Raw genomic sequence first — 19,327 nt, forward strand, 5'->3', positions numbered from 1 at the left:
AAGAAGAAGAAGAAGAAGAAGAAGAAGAAGAAGAAGAAGAAGAAGAAAACATGAAACCAAAACCACATCTCTTCCCAAATACAAGCAATGACATTTTATACTCAACTCTACGTTCCCTTCAAATGAAAATTCCCAACAAAGTCAAGTACTAAATTGCAGAAAAGTCTACATAAGTCATGTTTTACCTTTTTTTTTTTTTCCATGTATTTCTACAGAATATGTGAAGATAAGTTCCTTTTTAATATACAAATGTACATACAAATGCTTGTTACCCATTCTAGGAAAACAAAATCTGCCCTTCAGTTTGCAGATTATGATCATGAAATAATCATACAGGAGAGTGCTTGCCATTTTCAGAAGATGTGTGGGTTTTCCAAGCTGTAATACTGCAGTAATATTGTCTGGAATAGCAGACTATACCTCCTGTATCCAGATTCATCTCTATACACAAATATCCGAATCTGCTGCACAAGAAAGGGGTGAGGGGGAAGAGAGAGAGAAGGAGGGAGGGAGGGAGGGAGGGCGGGATGGATGGAGAGGAAGGAAGGAGGGAAGGAGGGAAGGAGGGAAGGAGGGAAGGAGGGAAGGAGGGAAGGAAGGAAGGAAGAAAGGAAGGAAGGAAGGAAGGAAGGAAGGAAGGAAGGAAGGAAGGAAGGAAGGAAGGAAGGAAGGAAGGAAGGAAGGAAGGAAAGGTACATGCTATTCTGTTGTTCGACTTGCTAACAGTAGGAGAGAGTGCGGTTCTGTGGAACACACCTGTAGCCACCAAACTCTGTATTTGATACTTGCATGGGATTTCAAATGCAATGTGAGTTCATGGCTGAGAGAAAAGGTCTGGTTCTGCTCCAATTTGTACTGGTATACTACTTACTGTCAGTACAACTCCCCCTGTATACACATCCCAAAATAATGACATTTCTTCATCAGCAAGCAATGAGAACAGGCAAAATCACTGAGGATCTCAGTAATCCACAGCAGAAGAGAAGATTCTCATCATGTTACCAGATATCAATACCAAATATGTTCTCTATTATGTACAGATAATTTGGCAAAAGTTCAAATTTTGGTGAGATAAGAATTAATGAAATAGTAAGCTAAAGACACATGTATATCCATATTACTGAAAATGTACATTGCTAATTGTTTTTCATTGGTCTCATTGGATTTTTAAGACTAGACATCCACTAGTTTTGTTAAGAAAAAGGCAAAGTCTCAAGCTCAAATGACCTTCTATTAACATAAAACATGAACAATGAAGATGATAGATGATTAAAGGATTTATTGGAACGTAAGTATCATGAAGCAAGTATTGTAAAATCAGAATAATCAAATTCTCTTTATGATATGCTAGAATGACTCCACTGGCTTTATTAGCAGCAGCTTTTTTTTTTTTTTTTTTTTTTTTTTTCTATTTGCCCACATAAAGAGAAAACCAATTCAGCTATTTTTACATAAGAACAATAATATCATTTTCCACTTGACACATTAAAAAAAATAATAAATAAAATCAAGAAGTTGATAGTAAATGAGAATGATGATGTGCAAACACATTTTCCAATAAATCAATAATCAGTGTGTTTTTTAAATGTTAGATGAAATCTCTACCTGGTTAAGATGTCATTTATGTAATCTACTCTATCATCCGACCATATTGAAACATTTCATGACCTTTTGAGATGAAAAACTATGTAAGCATTCATCAACAAAGAGATATAAAAAAATGAATGCCATGTCCAACTCAGATCAATTTTGGATATATAAAATCGTCATTATTAATAACAGAAAGGGGAAGAATTGATTTAACTTGCTCAACAGAAAGGTACCAGAATTTTCCACAACAATGCATAAGGTGAGAGACTGCTTTAAAATGATGGATAAAAAATAGCCTGAACTGTTCAAAGTGGAACTGGAAGTGAAAAGTGGATGAACCCATTTAACAAAGCCATCGTAACAGTATCTACTCATAGAGCAGATATGATAAAGGAGGGCCTGGATTATGGCTTATGTATTAAATGTACTTCAAGTCATTAGAGAATAAGAGTCAGGTTGGAAAATACACTTCCAGAACATTTGATATTACCTACAGTCTACATGATGACCCTAAGTGAGGAAACTCAGGAACAGGGACAACAATTTTGGTGTCAGTGATCTTTTTCCTTTTTACCACATCTGACAGGCAAGATTTTTGTAATGGCAGATGTTAATATATATATATATAATAACAACATGATTAAAAAATTATAAAAGAAATGAAAAAGAATATCAATTTCAAAGAAACATATTGCTTACACACAGACCTAAGGGAATGTGCCTCCAGCCTCTCAGAGGCTGGAATTTTATACTATACTATAAATTATACTATAACTATTATACTATAGCTAGTATAATTTCAATTCCACCTCAGCTAAGATCTTCATTCATGATTTCATTTCATCTTGTCTAGGCTAATGCAGTAATTTATTTCATGGTTTCTTAAAATCCACCCCCCCCCCCTTTTTTTTTTTTTTAATGCAGGCACCTGAAATATACACAGTTCATATCCATCCCGCAGATAATTTTTAGTCTTCTTCAACATCACATTCAAAATATTTTTTTTGTTCTTGCAATTCTCAAGATAACAGCTTCCTAACTTTCCCAAATAGTACATTACTTGTTTTTTCCACCTTCCTATTTGCTCAGATCTCTTTTTATTTTTCAGTATGGTCATCCTGTTACATGTGATACATGTGTTCCATCCTTTTGAAATAGCTTTTGCATGCTTCTGTACTTCATCACTTTTAAGTTCATAAACATATGCAAAATGTTTTATCTGCTACTTGTAATGAAGAAGACAGAAAATTCCAAGTCTAATGCACAGCAATAAAATATTTTTCTCCTTTTCCTGGAAGGACATCAGGGCTGGGTATATGTATAGATTACTTGAGTCCACCTGTATTAGACTCCAGACTGCAAGAGTTAAAATAATTCAAGTTACATTATCTTAATTCAGTTCATATACATCAGGAAATTAGAAAACATAGGCTCAGGGTAGTATTAAAGCTAAACCGTATATAACTGTTTAGAAGATTAAGGCTTCATTATGAAGCTGCAGAAACTCACATACACCAACAATAACAAAAATTAGTACACTTATATATCTACCAGTGCAAATAGATCTGGATTATGGAAATCATGATCTATGATTGTGTATTACGATCAGGTATATTGTTCAATATATTTGTCATGATGAATGTAACTGTAAACACATCATCTCATTTGAGGGAATAAGTCATTTCAGAGTGGATATTATAAATGCGTTATATTTTGTTGCACGACATGACTGATGTTCATCATATACCAATGAAGAGCACATAATGCAGACTTGTAGATGAAGTTCATAGACTTATAAAGTATCACGTAGAAACATAGTTTTTCAACAGCATCTGCTTTTGATCTATCTGTTCTATTATTAGGAAGTCAGTAGCAAAAGCTAGTTAAATAACAGTTTAGATTTTGATGTTATTAACAAAAAAAAAAAGAAAAAAAAAAGAAAAAACAAACAAACAAATAAAAAAAAGAACCAGGCTAAACTATCTCCTTCCTGTTTTTCTCTTTCACATTGGCAGAAGACATCTTTTGAGCACCTTATGCTTTGAACAAGTTAATTCTGGAGATAGCTTGTCAACTGCTTAGTTTTATTTCCAAGATTTTCTGAGCTGACCTACAGCTGTTTCTGAGTTGCATCATCCATAATGGCCTCCAAGAACAGCCTTTTGTAGATCTGCTCAATAGTAATGCTACATAAATATCTGTAAAAAAAATAAAACTGGGACTCACCATTTCCTCCTTTCGGGTCAAGTAAGTGACAATAATTACTGGACTATTATAAAGCATTTTAGTGCAGTGGCTTAGCACTTACATTTAGCCAGGTTTAACATGGCTGGAGCCTACTCAGGAAATCTAGTGACAATCTATTTAAAAGTGCTATTGGTCATGTGCAAATGGTACTTCTTCAGAGGCTCAGAGCTGTGTCGAACCTTCATGCAATTTACCTGTGAAAACAAAATCTATCTTTTTAGCTTCAGAAATATCTTCCTTCCAATTGCCATGTTCTCACTTCAAACCAGAAATGGTTACAAAATGAGAAAAATAATAGTAAGGAAGAAAAGTCCTTTTCTGATCACATTCTTAAAAAAATGCTTTTGCTGAAACTAACATAATCACTAGACATAACAACAGATAAATGACATAACAACAGATAAATAACAGGTCATTTCAGGTTATACAATAAAATCTAGAAAAGTCTATGTGCTTCTCAAATCAGGAACTTACAATGGAAGCTGCTAGTGAACCTTAACTATAGATATCTGCTATCAGCTCTGCTAAGAATATATTTTAAAAACTTATGATGGATAGTAGTTAACTCCTGAAGGCTAAAACTTAGTATAATCTATGATCTACATGATTAATTCAGAAAGTTATCAGCAGTCTAACCTTCCACCTCCCAACTATAATTTTTAACTTTTAACACATTACTTCTCATATTGTGTTCCTGGTACACAAACACATTTCCAAATTATTATTTATGAATAATAACTTTGGAAGTTGTGTAATTTCCAAAAATTATTACATAACACTTCATAAACAGTTCCCAAATCATGGAACATAAACTACCAATATATCTAGAAATTGATTGAATGGATTGTCTAAAACAACAAGTAGTAAAAAAAAAAAAAAAAAAAAAGTATTCAAAATACAAGATATTTTAAATTGAAACTGTTTATTAAAGATAAATGCAATTTCTTCAAATATAGGGGGGTGTTGTTCATTTGTTTAGGGGAGCAGGCTATTGGACAGGAAAATTCTTCCTCCTCACTTTTCCACCATACCAGACTTACTTACACTAGCCTACTGAAAAAACATTGTGACTATCAATCTGAACAGTGATTCTCAGAAATCAGAGGCTTGATGTTGAATCAGGTGTGCATTATTTCATAGTTACCTAATTGAAACTTTAAAACCATCAAACACATTACTGACAACCTCATTCTGATTCAGAACACCACCACTAAAAAAGGTAATTGTTCATCATTTCTCATGATGGCTATTCAAAGGACTAATCAGTTATTTTCAGTCAAATCTAAAATAACAATAAAACACACTCTACAACAATCTTTTAAATAGGTGAAGATGTGATATTTTGAAAGAGGTTGGAAAAATACGGATTTTTAAGAATTCCTTTCTACTGCAAATGGACCTGATTTTTTTCTGTTGTTATAACAGAAAAAAAAAATATAAATAACCCTCACTTTATTCACATAAAGGCAACAAAAGTACAGTTTGCTCCTGTTCTTTTGTCTTAATTTAAAATTCACTACTGAAAGATTAGACTTCAGAAGCTTAATACAAATTTCACTGAATAATTTTTGTATTATCTTCTGTACCATACTGCAGTTTACCATGGTTTACTAAACCATCCTTTCAGAACAGTAATATGGTTTTATTTTCATATTTTTCATATTGCTCTGGTTGTAAAACTAAATCAAAATGAAACTGATTTGGAGTGGAAGGTCAGAAGCACTTCCCATTACACCAGATGACACCACGATGTCACACAGGCACTATGATGATTACCGCCAGATAGCAGACCCCTTCTGCCATGAGATCTGGGGATCCTCAGCCAAGCTTCCCATTTGTTTGACATACAGCTGTTTCAGTACCCGTGTTTCATGAAAATGGCTAGCACAAGGAAATGTTAATGTCTGTCTCTCTCCACCTCAGCTAGACAAAATTAGTCTTTTTCTATTCTGATACGTAGCAGGCAGAAACTGCAAGCATGTGCAGCAGCCCACAGCTGCAGAGAATACTCATTCAAAGGCTGTCATCTGCTCTCTTCAGCAATCCCAGCCATGCCTGAGCTGACCCAGCTGCCTTCAGCCCCTGCTTGCTCAGGAGGATGGGAAGGGCAGGGGACAGTGGGGTGTATGTGGGCAGGGGGCAGTGGGGTGTTAGCACATGTTGAGCAAGTCCTGGAGAAGGCAGGCCCCAGGTACAAGGTGAACTGAGTTAGCCATGGTGCTGCAGAGGCAGGTGCTCCAACATGCTCTTCAGATATGGGCAGCTTTGCAGCACACCCAGAATCGGGGGCTGGCCTTCAAAAGTACCATGAAAGCTGCTGTGAGAACTGAAAAAAAAAAAAAAAAAAAAAAAAAAAAAGCTGTTTTTTTTCCGAGACTAAAATTTGTAAGAAAACAATATTTTCTTCTCTATGTTTAGGCCAATGTATGCGACAATTCATATGTCATACAGGGAGGAACTACCTGTCATACAACAAGCAGTGCTAGATTGTTATATATAGATAAAAATAAGTAGTTCAATGAAAATGTGAGGTGGATTAAAAAATCCTAACATTTGTCATGGGTTCACAAGCATTGCTCTTTGTTTACCTATATATTCTAACACTTTTGCTGCATTTACAGCCATAGTAAAAATTAATAAGTTCTTTTAAGTAAAATGTGTGACTTGAGAAAAAATGTAAAGGACATGTGTTTTTGATATGTTATTCTGCTTCTGCCTAGGAATGTATGTCAACAGCCACTTGAATCATTTTTAATTTCAAGGCCATGAGATTCATCCTGAGGACTCCTGTCAGAAAGAAAGGACCTTCAGAGTTAAAAGAAGAAAATACTAAAAACACAACAACATTGTAGCTGTCATCCGGCAACAACTGTTAGTTGTATTATTAATCCAAAATGAATCAGGAAAAAACAAACAAACAAACAAACAAACAAAAATCATTGGATTTTGACAACACAGCCTAACGCAATGCTTTGTGGATGTGGTGGAAAACCCACAATGAACCCTGGGGAGGTTAGAGCACTCCAAAACTCTTGCCAGCATGTTTCTGTTAAAAGGAGGACAAAATTCCTGCAAAGTCAGGAAATGAAGGGAACCACATTCAAAGGAAAGGCATCTGTGAGTCTTTCATCTCTTGCATGGTTAATTGATCAAGACAAATACAGTCAATACCCTATTCCACTCATTTACTGTTTATTTCAATAGAAGATATGTCATATTAGGTATCTGATGGTCAGTTAAAAAATTTCTGTCCCTGGATGTTGCTCCTATGAGAAACAAGAAATTAATTGCCCTTCATACCTATAAAGAACAACACATCCTGAGATTAACGTGCAGACGGTAAATATGAATCACCCGTCTCTTTAAACCTACACCTAAAAGTCACAGCCTAATAATTTATGTTTAAATTCACAACTATTTAAGATTTAATTTTACTTAGGCCTTTCTCTAAAGACAAGCAACTCCAAAAATGTTTATTTCAAACTTTTTAAAAATTATCAGATGTTGACTTTTTGTACAGTCACTTTGTTTCAGCAGTACAGGTTTAAAAAAATCTACTTGTAAGACCTTTATCATGGAAATAATATTTGAAATAAAAAAAAAAAAAAAAGAAATTGTGAAGAGCAGTTGACAGAATTTTACAAGAATTATGAATATTAATGTTATGTCATGAAAAAGCATTTTAAAAACAATGCCAAATCTAACTTATTACACACATACTTTGCATTAGTACACACTTACATTGCACTTGCTCATACTTTTCTGACTTACTATGTCAGTTGAACAAGGAGATGGTATATCAAAATAAAATAAACATATCTCCATGCCAATTAAGAAATGAATGCTTTATGCAATTTAAAGCATAACTTTGAAATGAATGCTTTATGTAATTTAAAGCATAACTTTGTTAAACAAGATTATTACTAAGTATATTTTTGTAGCATACCACTCTTCAGTAGTTTAGAAAAACAATATTTTTTCCCATATTTTTTTACCTCATTTCATATTATGTGATAGGTTAGAGGTGATATTTTAATATTATAAATAGATATATAACTAATAAGTCACCATGGCAGTGATTACATAAAATAATTTGCTGATACACCTTAATACTACTTCAGTATACCTTGCAACTGTTGCTTTGCCAGAGCATTCTGAAACTCTTGCAGAACATACTGCACTACACAAATTCGAGATGATAAGCTAAATTTTTGGAGTCCTTTATAACATCAATTTCAGAATCAGAAGATGCAACTGCTGACATACATTGTCTATACCACTGAGAATCCCTTGGAGACGGTATTACATCTGATCCAAATTCAATCTATTTAACAAAACAGAGGCTTAGGCAAAAATCCATAACAGACATTACACATGAGTATAATGTTCAATAAAAAAAAAAAAAAAAAAAAAAAAAAAGTATGAGTTTCTTATGCTTGTCTTAAAGTTTTCTTTTTTTTTTTTTTCCAAACTACAAAGTAAGCTAGATATTTAGCATAAAGGCATCCATTTGCAGAAAGCTTTCCTCTGTATTTCCGCCGTCGAGAACAGAACAATACTGCATACAAAAAATACAAAAGATCAGTGAAATAAACATACCATTTCAGTGATCCAGTTACTTTTACAGAACATTATGGCTCAAGTGAAAAATCCATTTCACTGCCATATTAATTTTTTGTCAGAACTGATTACAAACTGATTAAAGACAAGACTTGAGAAATGCATTTAAGGGAAAGGACCTGCATCATGTTACCAGTCCTTGCCATTTCATATTGAAGGCAAGAACCTGCAGAAAATCTCATCATAAAGAGATATCCTTCAAGAAGAAATGACTTTGATAAGTCCCTCATTTTATTTTATTTTCATCTTCCATTCAAGTGAAGCCTACCTCACATCGTGGTTAGATATATATGGAACTGCTCCATGTTCTGCCCAAATACTTTTAGATGCAATCCATTGATCTAAAACGTATTTATTGAAAGAACAGTTTGTAAGAGAGCAAAACCTCATTTAATCTACCCTCTTCCCTTAGGACTGTTCTCCTGATAGCTATATCTGCTTCTGGGTCTGCAGCAGTTTACTGAGTTCCAGGAAGGCTTCAATTCTTAGAGCTTCCTTAATATTACAGATGGAATTGACTTCTTCCTTGTAAATATCGTAAGCTTTATCTCACAATACAGTGTAACCAAAATACCAAGAATCTTATGGACCAGGTAATGAAAAAGGAAGAGGAAAAATATTTTCAGAATATTTTAATACATAATCATAGCCACAAATATTATTCATAATATCATGCCTTAATCCTGAAACATGTACCAAGAGAAAAACAAGATAAAGCTATAAAGAAAACAAAAGGCTTCCTTGAGGACATAAATGGAATGTATCTGAGGTAAAATTAATGATGTAATACAATCCTCTGTAATACAATCCTGTACTACTTTCAATGGCAGAATTTCTACCTATTGTTTAAATTTTCTCATAAGTTATACTGGCTGAGAATTTGAAACCCTTTTTTTTTGCCTGAGGGATGTTCACAGGTTACAAAATGTGAAGTAAAACAGACCTTTGTTGACAGCAATACTTGCAACGACATCATGGAAACTTCAGTGGCTGGCAGCTCCCTGGGGCCAGGCATGAGGAGCGTGGGGTGTCCCCAGGTGGGCCAGGCAGGAATCGCAGGCAGGGTCCATCCAAGCACCCCACCAGGAGCAGGGCACTGGTGGTACCATTATCTCCCTTGGCCAGACCGAGGCCAGGCCTTGCTGTGAGCCTGTGGGTGGGCCCAGCTGGGCAGGAGCCATGGCTGGGAAGGGCAAGACTGTGGGGAGCTGGAGCCCTGCCCTGCTGCAGCCTTAATGGGGCAAGGGGCTGGCAGCCCCAGGACTGCTATGGGGTGTTAGTGCACTCCAGACCATGACAAACAGAATGGCAAGTTTATATGGAAATTTGGAAAGAGCAAATGAAGATAAAAGCTTTGATCCGGTAACATAACTGTGCCTTTCTCATGTAAAAAGTCCAGTCCCAGATACAGTGATGGATAAATGGTGATCAATCTTACTCTTAGGGAAAAAAAAAACAAAACAAACAAAAAAAAAAAAAAAAAAAAAAAAAAAAAAAAAAAAAAAAAAAAACTGCTATTATCATTTAGTGATTAAGTCAAAGAAAGTATCTGTAAGTAAAGATTTATAAAAATAAAACAATACTGAAGAGTATCCTGTTCTGTAAGCAAAAATACAGAGTCTCAGGAAATGTAGTTACAGCCTATCCTAACTTTAAATTTACAAATATGATGGCAAATTATAATTACAATTACAAAACATGAGGAAAAATTGCTGGTTATTATGTTCAGAATCTACCTGTAATCTTAAGCTTACTGGGCTGCTTCTGTTGCTGCTGATGGGCTTGGCAAAGATGAAAAGGGATGAAGCATGGCAGAGGCTGGAAATGTACTCTGGAACAAGACGATAAAATATGGGCACCACATCAGGGAAACCAGGAAATCCTATTGTCAGGCTTTATGTTCTCCCTTAATATAGACACCAACCTTGTGAACAATGCCAACTAGAATACTGACAGGACAAATGCTAACATACAGCTGATAAAGGTCAAATTTCCTAGACAGATCACACTTTCGTTGATGGTCTGCTGAGGTGGTTTCTCTTTCTCTTCCTACTCAGGTAAGAATCTAATTATAGATGTATCTCAAATGTCATATTTGTTGTTATCATATTTTAAACTGGGGCAAAGTTGCTCCATAAATATCTTCCAATTATTATTTTTTTTAAGTAGATGGACAATTGATATGGATATGATAAAGTTTCCATTCACCTTTTTGAGGAAGTACCTCTACTGCAATTCAATCATGTTTGCTGAAAAATGTTTCTTGAAAAGCATTGTCTTTATACATAATCTTTGGAAAAGCATCATGTATACACTAGATTTGCTGTTCTGTATAGTCTATTGCAAGACAAGATTTTATCAGCTACTTTTATTCAGATTGTAACTGAAAATCCATGCATTGCTCTGAAATACAAAGATTGATGGGAAAACAGATACATATTTATTGATCTAATGTAGATTATGCATAGATTATATTCTGAGAGCAGCTGTGGTTTTAAGTCACTCCCATTTTAAAAAAGCATAGAATGGAAGACCCAATTATATATAAATTATATAATTATAAAAGCAATAGCATTATTAACACAATACTAAAAAAAAAAAAAAAAAAAAAAAAGAGAGAGAGAAAGAGAGAGAGAGGAGAGAGACAAAAGAAGTTCAGCCATTAATAAATATGTAACCACTTTGTCTCCAACCACAGGTATTTTAGCTTCTGTAATAGTACCTCATACCGGCAGCTTCTGTAATAGTACCTCAATATTGCTCCCTCTTGTTTTCATTGACACTGCAGCATTTTATTGCCACCTCAACTTAATTTCTGAAATTATCATTCCTCAAGAATACCAATACCCAAAACAACTTGTGGAAGGGAAAATTGAAGTGGAAAAGGGAGTGTGGATCATGAGCAGAGAATAAGGCATCTCAACTTAATGCTTTGATCTAAATCTTCATTTCAGTCCTCCAGCCAAAAAAATTAAGGAGAAGAAGAAGGAGGAGGAAGAAGACTCAATGTCCCAGTAATTCCTTCTTGTAGAAATAGATACCACTGTAATGCCATTGTCTAGACGAAGGACACCTATTAGCACAATTAAAGGCAGTAAAGTCATTGTTTAGTTCCACAGCGGTACAGAGTGATCTGTAATGTATTGCTAGCATGTGGACTGGTCCTCAGGCACAGTCTTTAAAGAGAGAGTGTAGTGCATTAATCTTCTGAGTCAGTCTCCTGGCTCTCATCCCAGCTGAGCTAAAAATTACACTAATGTATTTGTGGTTTTAGGGTGAAATCTTACTCATTCCTGTTCCCTCAAGTTGAACACTGTCTACCACACATGCAATTTCCACACTTTGTTTGGATGGGATATTAGCTTTCCTTGTTTAAAAACAAAGGAGTAATGGTGCATATTATCTCTTCTGAAAAGTTTGAAGACATGGAGAGAAACACCTTTTTATACAATTAATCATTTTCTGTCAAAAAAAAAAAAAAAAAAGACAGATACTTACAATGGAACTCTTTTCTCACACCAATATCATTACCTTTTGTAATAGATACAGCATAGTATTTTAAACCTTCAGAAAAAAAAAAAAGAAAAAAAAAAAAGAAAAAGAAAAGAAAACAGCAGGCTATTATCCTCAGTATATCTAAAAAGATGTGAGTGTCCAGAAATATGGAAAAGCAAGCTTAATAAACATAAACATCAGGGAACCTTTTACAATGGTCCATAGAATATAAAAGCAAAACCTGGCAATGGTGAGCAGATAGCAATTTTACGTCTATAAGAAAGACTGTGAAGGATAAAGCAAAAGACTCCAGACTATATGATTGTGTATGTCTCACATCAGGACTTTAAACCTGGTCGAACAAACACAGCACTTCATCAGGCATTATATTATTATGTTGAAAGTATAAAGATATATCTGCATATTTACAAATGAAAGGCTCTATTTTTATTTATTTATTTATTTATTTAAAAAGAGTGTCTAACAACAAAATGAACACACTTGCCACACTGACAATAAGGAGTTACAGAGTTATGGAAGCATGTGTTGATTCCTCATTTTTTTCCTTTTCTTTTTGTTTGGGGGGGAAGGGGGGTGGAAAGTATAACTGGTGGTTGAGAACAAATGCACATACTAGCTGTTTGGAACAGTGAATGACAAAAGTCACAAGCACAGAAACAACAGCAGAACAACCAAGGATGAGTTTCTTCCTGATTTCTGAAATAAATCTCCAATACATGGTCAGTCTCCTAGGAGAGGGAAAACATGGTTACAATATCCGGTAATATTTTTGCCCTTGCTTTTAGGGCTCTTTTCCTTCCTTTTTAACTATATGATTGATGTTGGAAGAGATAGTGGTGGTAGATAGTGGTAACCCATAAAGTGCAGAGGCAGAACAGTGGTACTGCTGTTATGAGGTGAAGAGCATCTCCCCCTGCTCCTTAAACCCTTGCTCCAGCAGGCAGACCACAAAATCTCCTTGGGGCAGATCTCTTCTTAGTACTCTTTACTTCAAATCCAAATCCAAACAACATTACAATATTTATATTACTCTCTGCTGTGAGCTGGCAGATGACACTCTCAAGCAAGTGTTCATGACAATATTTTTAGATGGAGTATTTATTTCTATCCCTTTGGGAATGAAGTGTATTGTACAGTACCTGACAGAATTAGAAGAAAGAAGTAAGACTTCTATTTTGATCCTGAAAGTCCTGTTATTTTCTTGACAACAAATGGTAGGCTTTGGTGAGGATATATGCTAGAGATATAATTTCTATTACAACATTTCAGAAATTCCGTGGAGGAAAATAAACACATAAACACTTGAGCATGAAATACAGTTCTTACAACTTCAAGATAAAAAGTACAGTATACATGCACAAAAAATAAATTCATTTTAAAGTTAGTTACACACATTTAGCAAGATATATAGCTAATAAAAGGAACTCAAATTTCAAAGAGATTCTCCACTGTGACCTCATCTTTATACTAAGTAGGAACCAATCACATTTAATTAAATTGGAGTCTTTACTAATAGCTATTAAAAAAATGGCTTCCAATGCAAGTTCAAGTGAGATTTTGAAGTTTCTCTACAGATAATCTACTCACCTAACAAACAGAATTTGTACTAGCAAAATTTTATGATTAATGCAATTGCACTTACTCTTTTTTACATAAAATTTAGTTACTGAGCAACAACACTTTAAGAGCCCATGTGTAATAACTTTGATAGAAGAGGTTGAGTTTACTTTCAGACCACTGTAGGAACTCGGGCATTAACTGCTATCTTAGGAATATGTGGAGTTAGGGAAACATCATGAAATACTCCTTTACAGCATAGGCATTCAGTTTATGTAAGATACTAATGGCCATAAGGCCATTAAAATAATATTGGAGATTCTCAGCATGAAGCAAAGAGATTGCTAAACACAGGACTCTCCAATTTCATTTAGCACACTAATATGTACCAACTTGCACATCAGCAGGGCATCATTAACCCCAATAAACATGTTTATTTTAAACAGATGTCACCAAGACAGATATTTCAACTAAAAGGAGTACCATTTTTTTTTTTTTTTTTTTTTATGTCAGAAATAGGGATGCTTCTTCAAGTAAGCTGCACAATTTGATTTCTGAAACAATTTTACTACCTAATATGGTTTCCTCTGTACAGCAGAGACATTGAGTCATGAAGTGCCCTAAGATTACTCCAGTTAGCACACTAGATTCTTAAATGGAATACCGCAATGGACTATTCTACTAAAGAATACAAAGAGCACTCTTCCTTATTGCACTGGAAAGTCTAAGGAATTCCTCCAACGTAAGAGATTATGTTTAAATGAAGAAATGAGGCAGATGTTAATCCACTAAATCTGGAGTTATTACCTCAGTACTCATTTTAGCATTATTTCATCAATTAACAATGTTGTGTTCTAAGTATTTGAATTTATTTACCAGTATCAAAACTATGAATAACTTCATAGATTATCAATAGTTTTTTCTTGTTTCCCAATACGGATGTGTGTACACTTGCTCACTTTAAATTACACTCTAGAGATTATAATGCCACCAGATATTCCAGTCCCACATGAACTCTGCCAAGAACTTTAAAAATGAATAATAAGAAGAGTTACAGTTGAAAATGAAAGTCCAGAATTTCAAGGTTTGCTCATGTGGTGCTCATGAGGTGTATCTCTATTTGGAGGCACCTGTCCACCCACTGTGGACAGATTACCTATCGTGTGCTCTCAGCCAAGAACCAAACTAGAGAAGTAGTGATTGGGTCATTTCTTATAGGCATATTTGAAGCCGTTATTCATATTATTGTGAAGACAGAAAGCAGAGGGAGGTTGACATTCTTCTCACACTTCATAATTAGTCCATAATTATTCAATTGAAGGGTAAACATGTTTCTCTCCCAGCACACCAATGCCTACAAACAAAACAAATAAAAACTACAAACCCTAGAGCCGATCACCTGAAAACCTAATGATTCTTAGGAGTTGCCAAAACTGTTAGCCTGAGGCAGGTAAGGCTGCTGATACTTCCTGATTTTAATCTATGATTAAGAAGCAGCAGTGGGACAGAGTGCGTCCTCCCAACAGGCACACACACACACACGCCAAACATACACGCAGCAGGTGGCACATAGATAGAAACACTCAACACCAAAACACAAGTGGGATAGACAACCTCATCCTGTTTCCTTCTCTGCCTGCTCAGGATGAAGGCCTGTTTAACTGGAAATACACACGTGCTCAACAGGATCCCACACATATCCAGCCTCAGACACCCCATTAACCCAGTAAGTGGTACCTGGATCCCAGTCTCCCCACCCACTGGCATAGGACATACCCAGGCAAAGACGCCCCTCCGTCAACATGCAGACCTTACAGTCATTCCGGTAGCTGGTCGAACCTCTCAGCCCCTCCAACAACCAACTCTTGAACCCCATGGTCTCTCCAGCATCTGGCCCAAACTTTGGGCCACGTGGATATCCAGAACCCAAGCTACTTACCTTACTTGCTGGTTAGTCTAGCTTGATGCTCAGCAGTGACAGCACACTGATATATACACCTATGTAATATGCGCATGCTCTGCACTCTCCGCTTGCTGGCACCGCAGACACATGGGCCCCTCTGACCCATCTGTCCAGCTCCCGTTGCTGGCATTTAAACCTCCACACACACATGTACAGAGACAGAAAGTCCCTTCACCCAGGGAAATAGTTAGAAAGAGCACATAATAACATACAGCACAGACTGCACTGATCAAGCACAGGATACAGACAACGGTACTGAGCAGGAGCCTACTTATACGACTGGTCCCCTTTATACCCTTACGCCATTATTTTCCCTTGCTTTTTCCTCCCTAATGTGTTTCAGCCCCTCCATTTCTCTGCCTGTGGTCCCTTCTCTAAACATTCCAGAATAAATCTAGCGCAATACCATGATGCTCTTCCCTGCATCTCATAACATGTCCCACACCCTGTAGGTAGTAGCTCCCTCAGCCTCTCCTGTTGACTCCTCATGAAAGGTTTCACCTCTGTACCATGGGGCTAAGGCTCAGACCAGTACTGATTCCCCAGATGGGGAATTACCTGGGGGGTTGCTCCCTGTGTGCTGCATCTCTGCGCTCCTTTGGGTGTGTAGAAACAAGCCTTCTATCAGATAAGCCAGCAATGATGTTCTTTTGCCAGCAACACAGCTTTTTTAACTTTAAAATTAGTAATCTGGAGGTGGCCAAGTATTATATTTTAGATACATGAATTCTCAAATATCCACTCTTTTTAAGCCATTTTAAACCAAGCTAATAAAAATCTATAATTTTAAAGTCTTTGAATAGCAAGTTGTTCAGAACCAATCTCAAGAAGCACTAAATTAGAGGCAGAAAACTTCTTAAGATTAGCATTTACACTACAGCTATGAACAGCTTAATGTCTGTATCTGATAGCTCCAAGAAGCTTTACTAATAGCTCCAAGAGATCCTTAGATTTCTCAAAAGTTACATTCGATCACAAATGTTGAGACCTTTCCCCGTCTCTCTTTTTCCTTGCTATGGCCCTTCTACTTCTTTCTTGTTAAGGAAGCTTGTAAATGTCACTGTAAATTCAGAAAATTTTCAGAGAAAAAATAATTAAGAGGGAATTGAACAATTCAAACCTTTAGAAAAACAGGTCACAGAAATGCTTGCAGATTCAGAAGTGATGTTTTTAGAAGATTAGTGTTTTAAAACCCAGAAATTCAACATGAAATTTCATAGTGAAACACTCTATTATTCAAGATTTTCCATTAATTTCCAATATTCTACTTCCCATTTTTTCACACCAAATTAAATTAACTGCTATTCTGGAATTACGACAAGACAAATCAAAAAGCATTTTTTTCACTGTTTCACTGTCTACTTAACTCATAAGGTATTTATTCCTTCCCCATATAAGCATTCTAATAGAATAAAGAATCAAAAACATTTTCATATTCTGTACACATATTAAAAACAATTTAAGTTCATAGATGTTATTAAATCCCTGTCAAAGCCTAAGGCTTTGGGAGTGAAAATATACTTCCATCTACTTTCTTTATAACAGACATGAATAGATACACATACAACAATATTACTTTCTTTCGCGATATAGACCTGGTACTGAAAACACCCGTTATGGTTCTTCACTGACTAAATAACAGCTCCAGACTACAAGTTCTATACCATTATCAAAATAAGAAATATAGGCCATTGCCTCAGAGTGACAAAACAGAAGTAGAAATGTAGGCCAGGGTTGTATTTCTAAATAAAACAAAGCTTGAGCACTGTACCACTGATTTACTCTCCCTCTTAATTGTTAACAGGTACCCCAGAATGCTTTTAACCTGTGTCAGCTAGCAGTCTCCCAGGCTGTACCCACACATAGCCAGGTAAGGTGTGTGCCAGTGGTCACTCCCAGTACATGGCATGATGAGGACTGCATCAGATTTGCCTCCAAGCAGTTTATACAGTCCTTCAACACTATTTTGTCAGGTTTTGCACTCTTAGGCCTTCCTAATGTGTTCAAAAAATTGTAGAATAATTTAGAAAGACATCTAGGGGTCATCTAGTCCAGCCTCCTATTCAAAGGAGATGTGGTCTCAAAACCAGCTCAGGTGGTAAAGATACATTTCTCTTCTACTGAAGCAAGTGCATGCCTCCAAAATCCACAAAGATTAACATACACAAGCAACAACACTTAAATGTAAAAACATTACAATGAAAACTATTATACTACACTTACTTCACTTCAGCACAATTTAAAATTCATTTTCTTCCATACGGTAAGTGTAGGGACAATGATAGATACATGAGTATAAAGAATTTAATTCTTTCCCCTCAGTATTAAAGGTTTGATATGGAAAGGGAAAATAGTTTAAAAGTTCAAATGAAAAAGACAAACAAACAAAAAACTTTGTTAAGTTTTATTTCTTCAATATTAAGGACTATAAATACATACTAAAAAAAAAAGTGCCATCATATTAATAATTAAGATAACGGTCTTCACAAAATCCAAAAATATTAACTATCAGTTCTAAAAGAGGTTTCTTCTCTCTTTAAAGAAACCAATTTTGATTCCTTCTAGATAAGTTATGCTTCTTGGAAAAGAGGAGAGGGTGAGGCATAGAGTTTAAGCATAAAAATTTTAGCTCATTCTACTTCTTGAATCAGATAATACAGTTTCAGCAAAATGGCAAAACAGCAGTTTTATAAATAAGAGAATTATATTAATTTATTACGTTGAAGCACACATTCAGTAATCCTCCTAAGCCTATCCTTCAGGCAAAACAAAGCATTTAAAATGATTATGTATTAGGCACACTTGAGTCACTTCCTAAACAGAGGTTTGAAAATATGAAAAAGTGCTATTCCACTTTGGCTGAATAGCTCACATCATGGCATGATGCAGAATTAATCTAGTACACAGTTGGCTCCTTTTAGTTCTCAGTAAAACAGCAATTCTGAAATTTCATAGTGTTGAAGCCAAAAGAAAGACATAACAGGAATTAAAAAAAAAAAAAAAATCCACTCATCCGCCAATTTTGTATATTGGATTTCACCTACCAGACTCAGTTAACTGCAACATATTAACTAAATCATACTGATAGGAATATAAAATACCCACCTGTTTTAGGGTCAACAGAGAAATATGGCTGTCCCTGAAGAATACTGTATACTACTCTGGCACTGTTTCCATATGTAGGGTCATCTGCATCTGTGGCTGTCACCTGTAGAACAGACGTACCTGTATATGTAGGAAAACAGAAGTTAATTGATAATATATACAATTTTATGGCAATTTTTATTTGGGCAATTCAATTTTTATAGAATATTCCTAGATGCATTTCTGAAACTTCTGTAGTCCTCATGTTCTAAAACTGAGAGATCAGTGATGGCCTCTCTGTATTGTTATCCTATCACTTTTTTAAGGAAAAGCATCTATACTCATCTGAAAAAAAAAATCTTTCTTTCTCTCTTTATATGTAAAAGTAACTTAATTACATATATGTAAACATATATAGTAACTATACAACATGCACGTTCCCACATACAGACCCCAAATATGGATACTGCCTAGACATTTGAACAACTCATATTTATAGATTTCAGGATTATTATTCACACTAGAAATTACTGTTGAAGTTCATATTTAAAATAATTTCCAAAAATGCACCCAAATCAATAAAAGATACAAAAGGAATCAAAAAATCGGGAGGTATCAAAGATCTGGAACTCAAAAAAACTACATGAGAGTTGATAGATTTCTAATGATTAACCAGTATTAAAAAAAAAAAAAAAAAAAAAAAGATAAAAAAAGATGAGTTCAAAAAACAGGTATTTGTATGCTGCTAAC

The 19,327-nt window shown here is 35.3% G+C and overlaps 1 protein-coding gene and 1 long non-coding RNA gene across 15 annotated transcripts in view; one reads left to right on the top strand and one right to left on the bottom strand.

Moving 5' to 3' along the window:
* CDH18 (cadherin 18) overlaps window positions 1–19,327 on the bottom strand; it is a 551,977-nt gene that overhangs the window by 117,936 nt on the left and 414,714 nt on the right. For all 14 annotated transcript variants that reach the window (XM_035318020.1, XM_035318019.1, XM_035318016.1 and 11 more), the window contains one exon: window positions 18,599–18,718. In XM_035318020.1, coding sequence (XP_035173911.1) covers window positions 18,599–18,718 — 120 coding nt within the window. The remainder of the gene's footprint in view (window positions 1–18,598; window positions 18,719–19,327) is intronic.
* On the top strand, window positions 5,921–6,767 carry LOC118162076. Its single transcript, XR_004748281.1, has 2 exons — window positions 5,921–6,139; window positions 6,558–6,767. It is a non-coding gene; the product is annotated as an uncharacterized LOC118162076 (long non-coding RNA).

This window comes from Oxyura jamaicensis, chromosome 2 (assembly GCF_011077185.1).
Source record: "Oxyura jamaicensis isolate SHBP4307 breed ruddy duck chromosome 2, BPBGC_Ojam_1.0, whole genome shotgun sequence".
NCBI lineage: Eukaryota > Metazoa > Chordata > Aves > Anseriformes > Anatidae > Oxyura > Oxyura jamaicensis.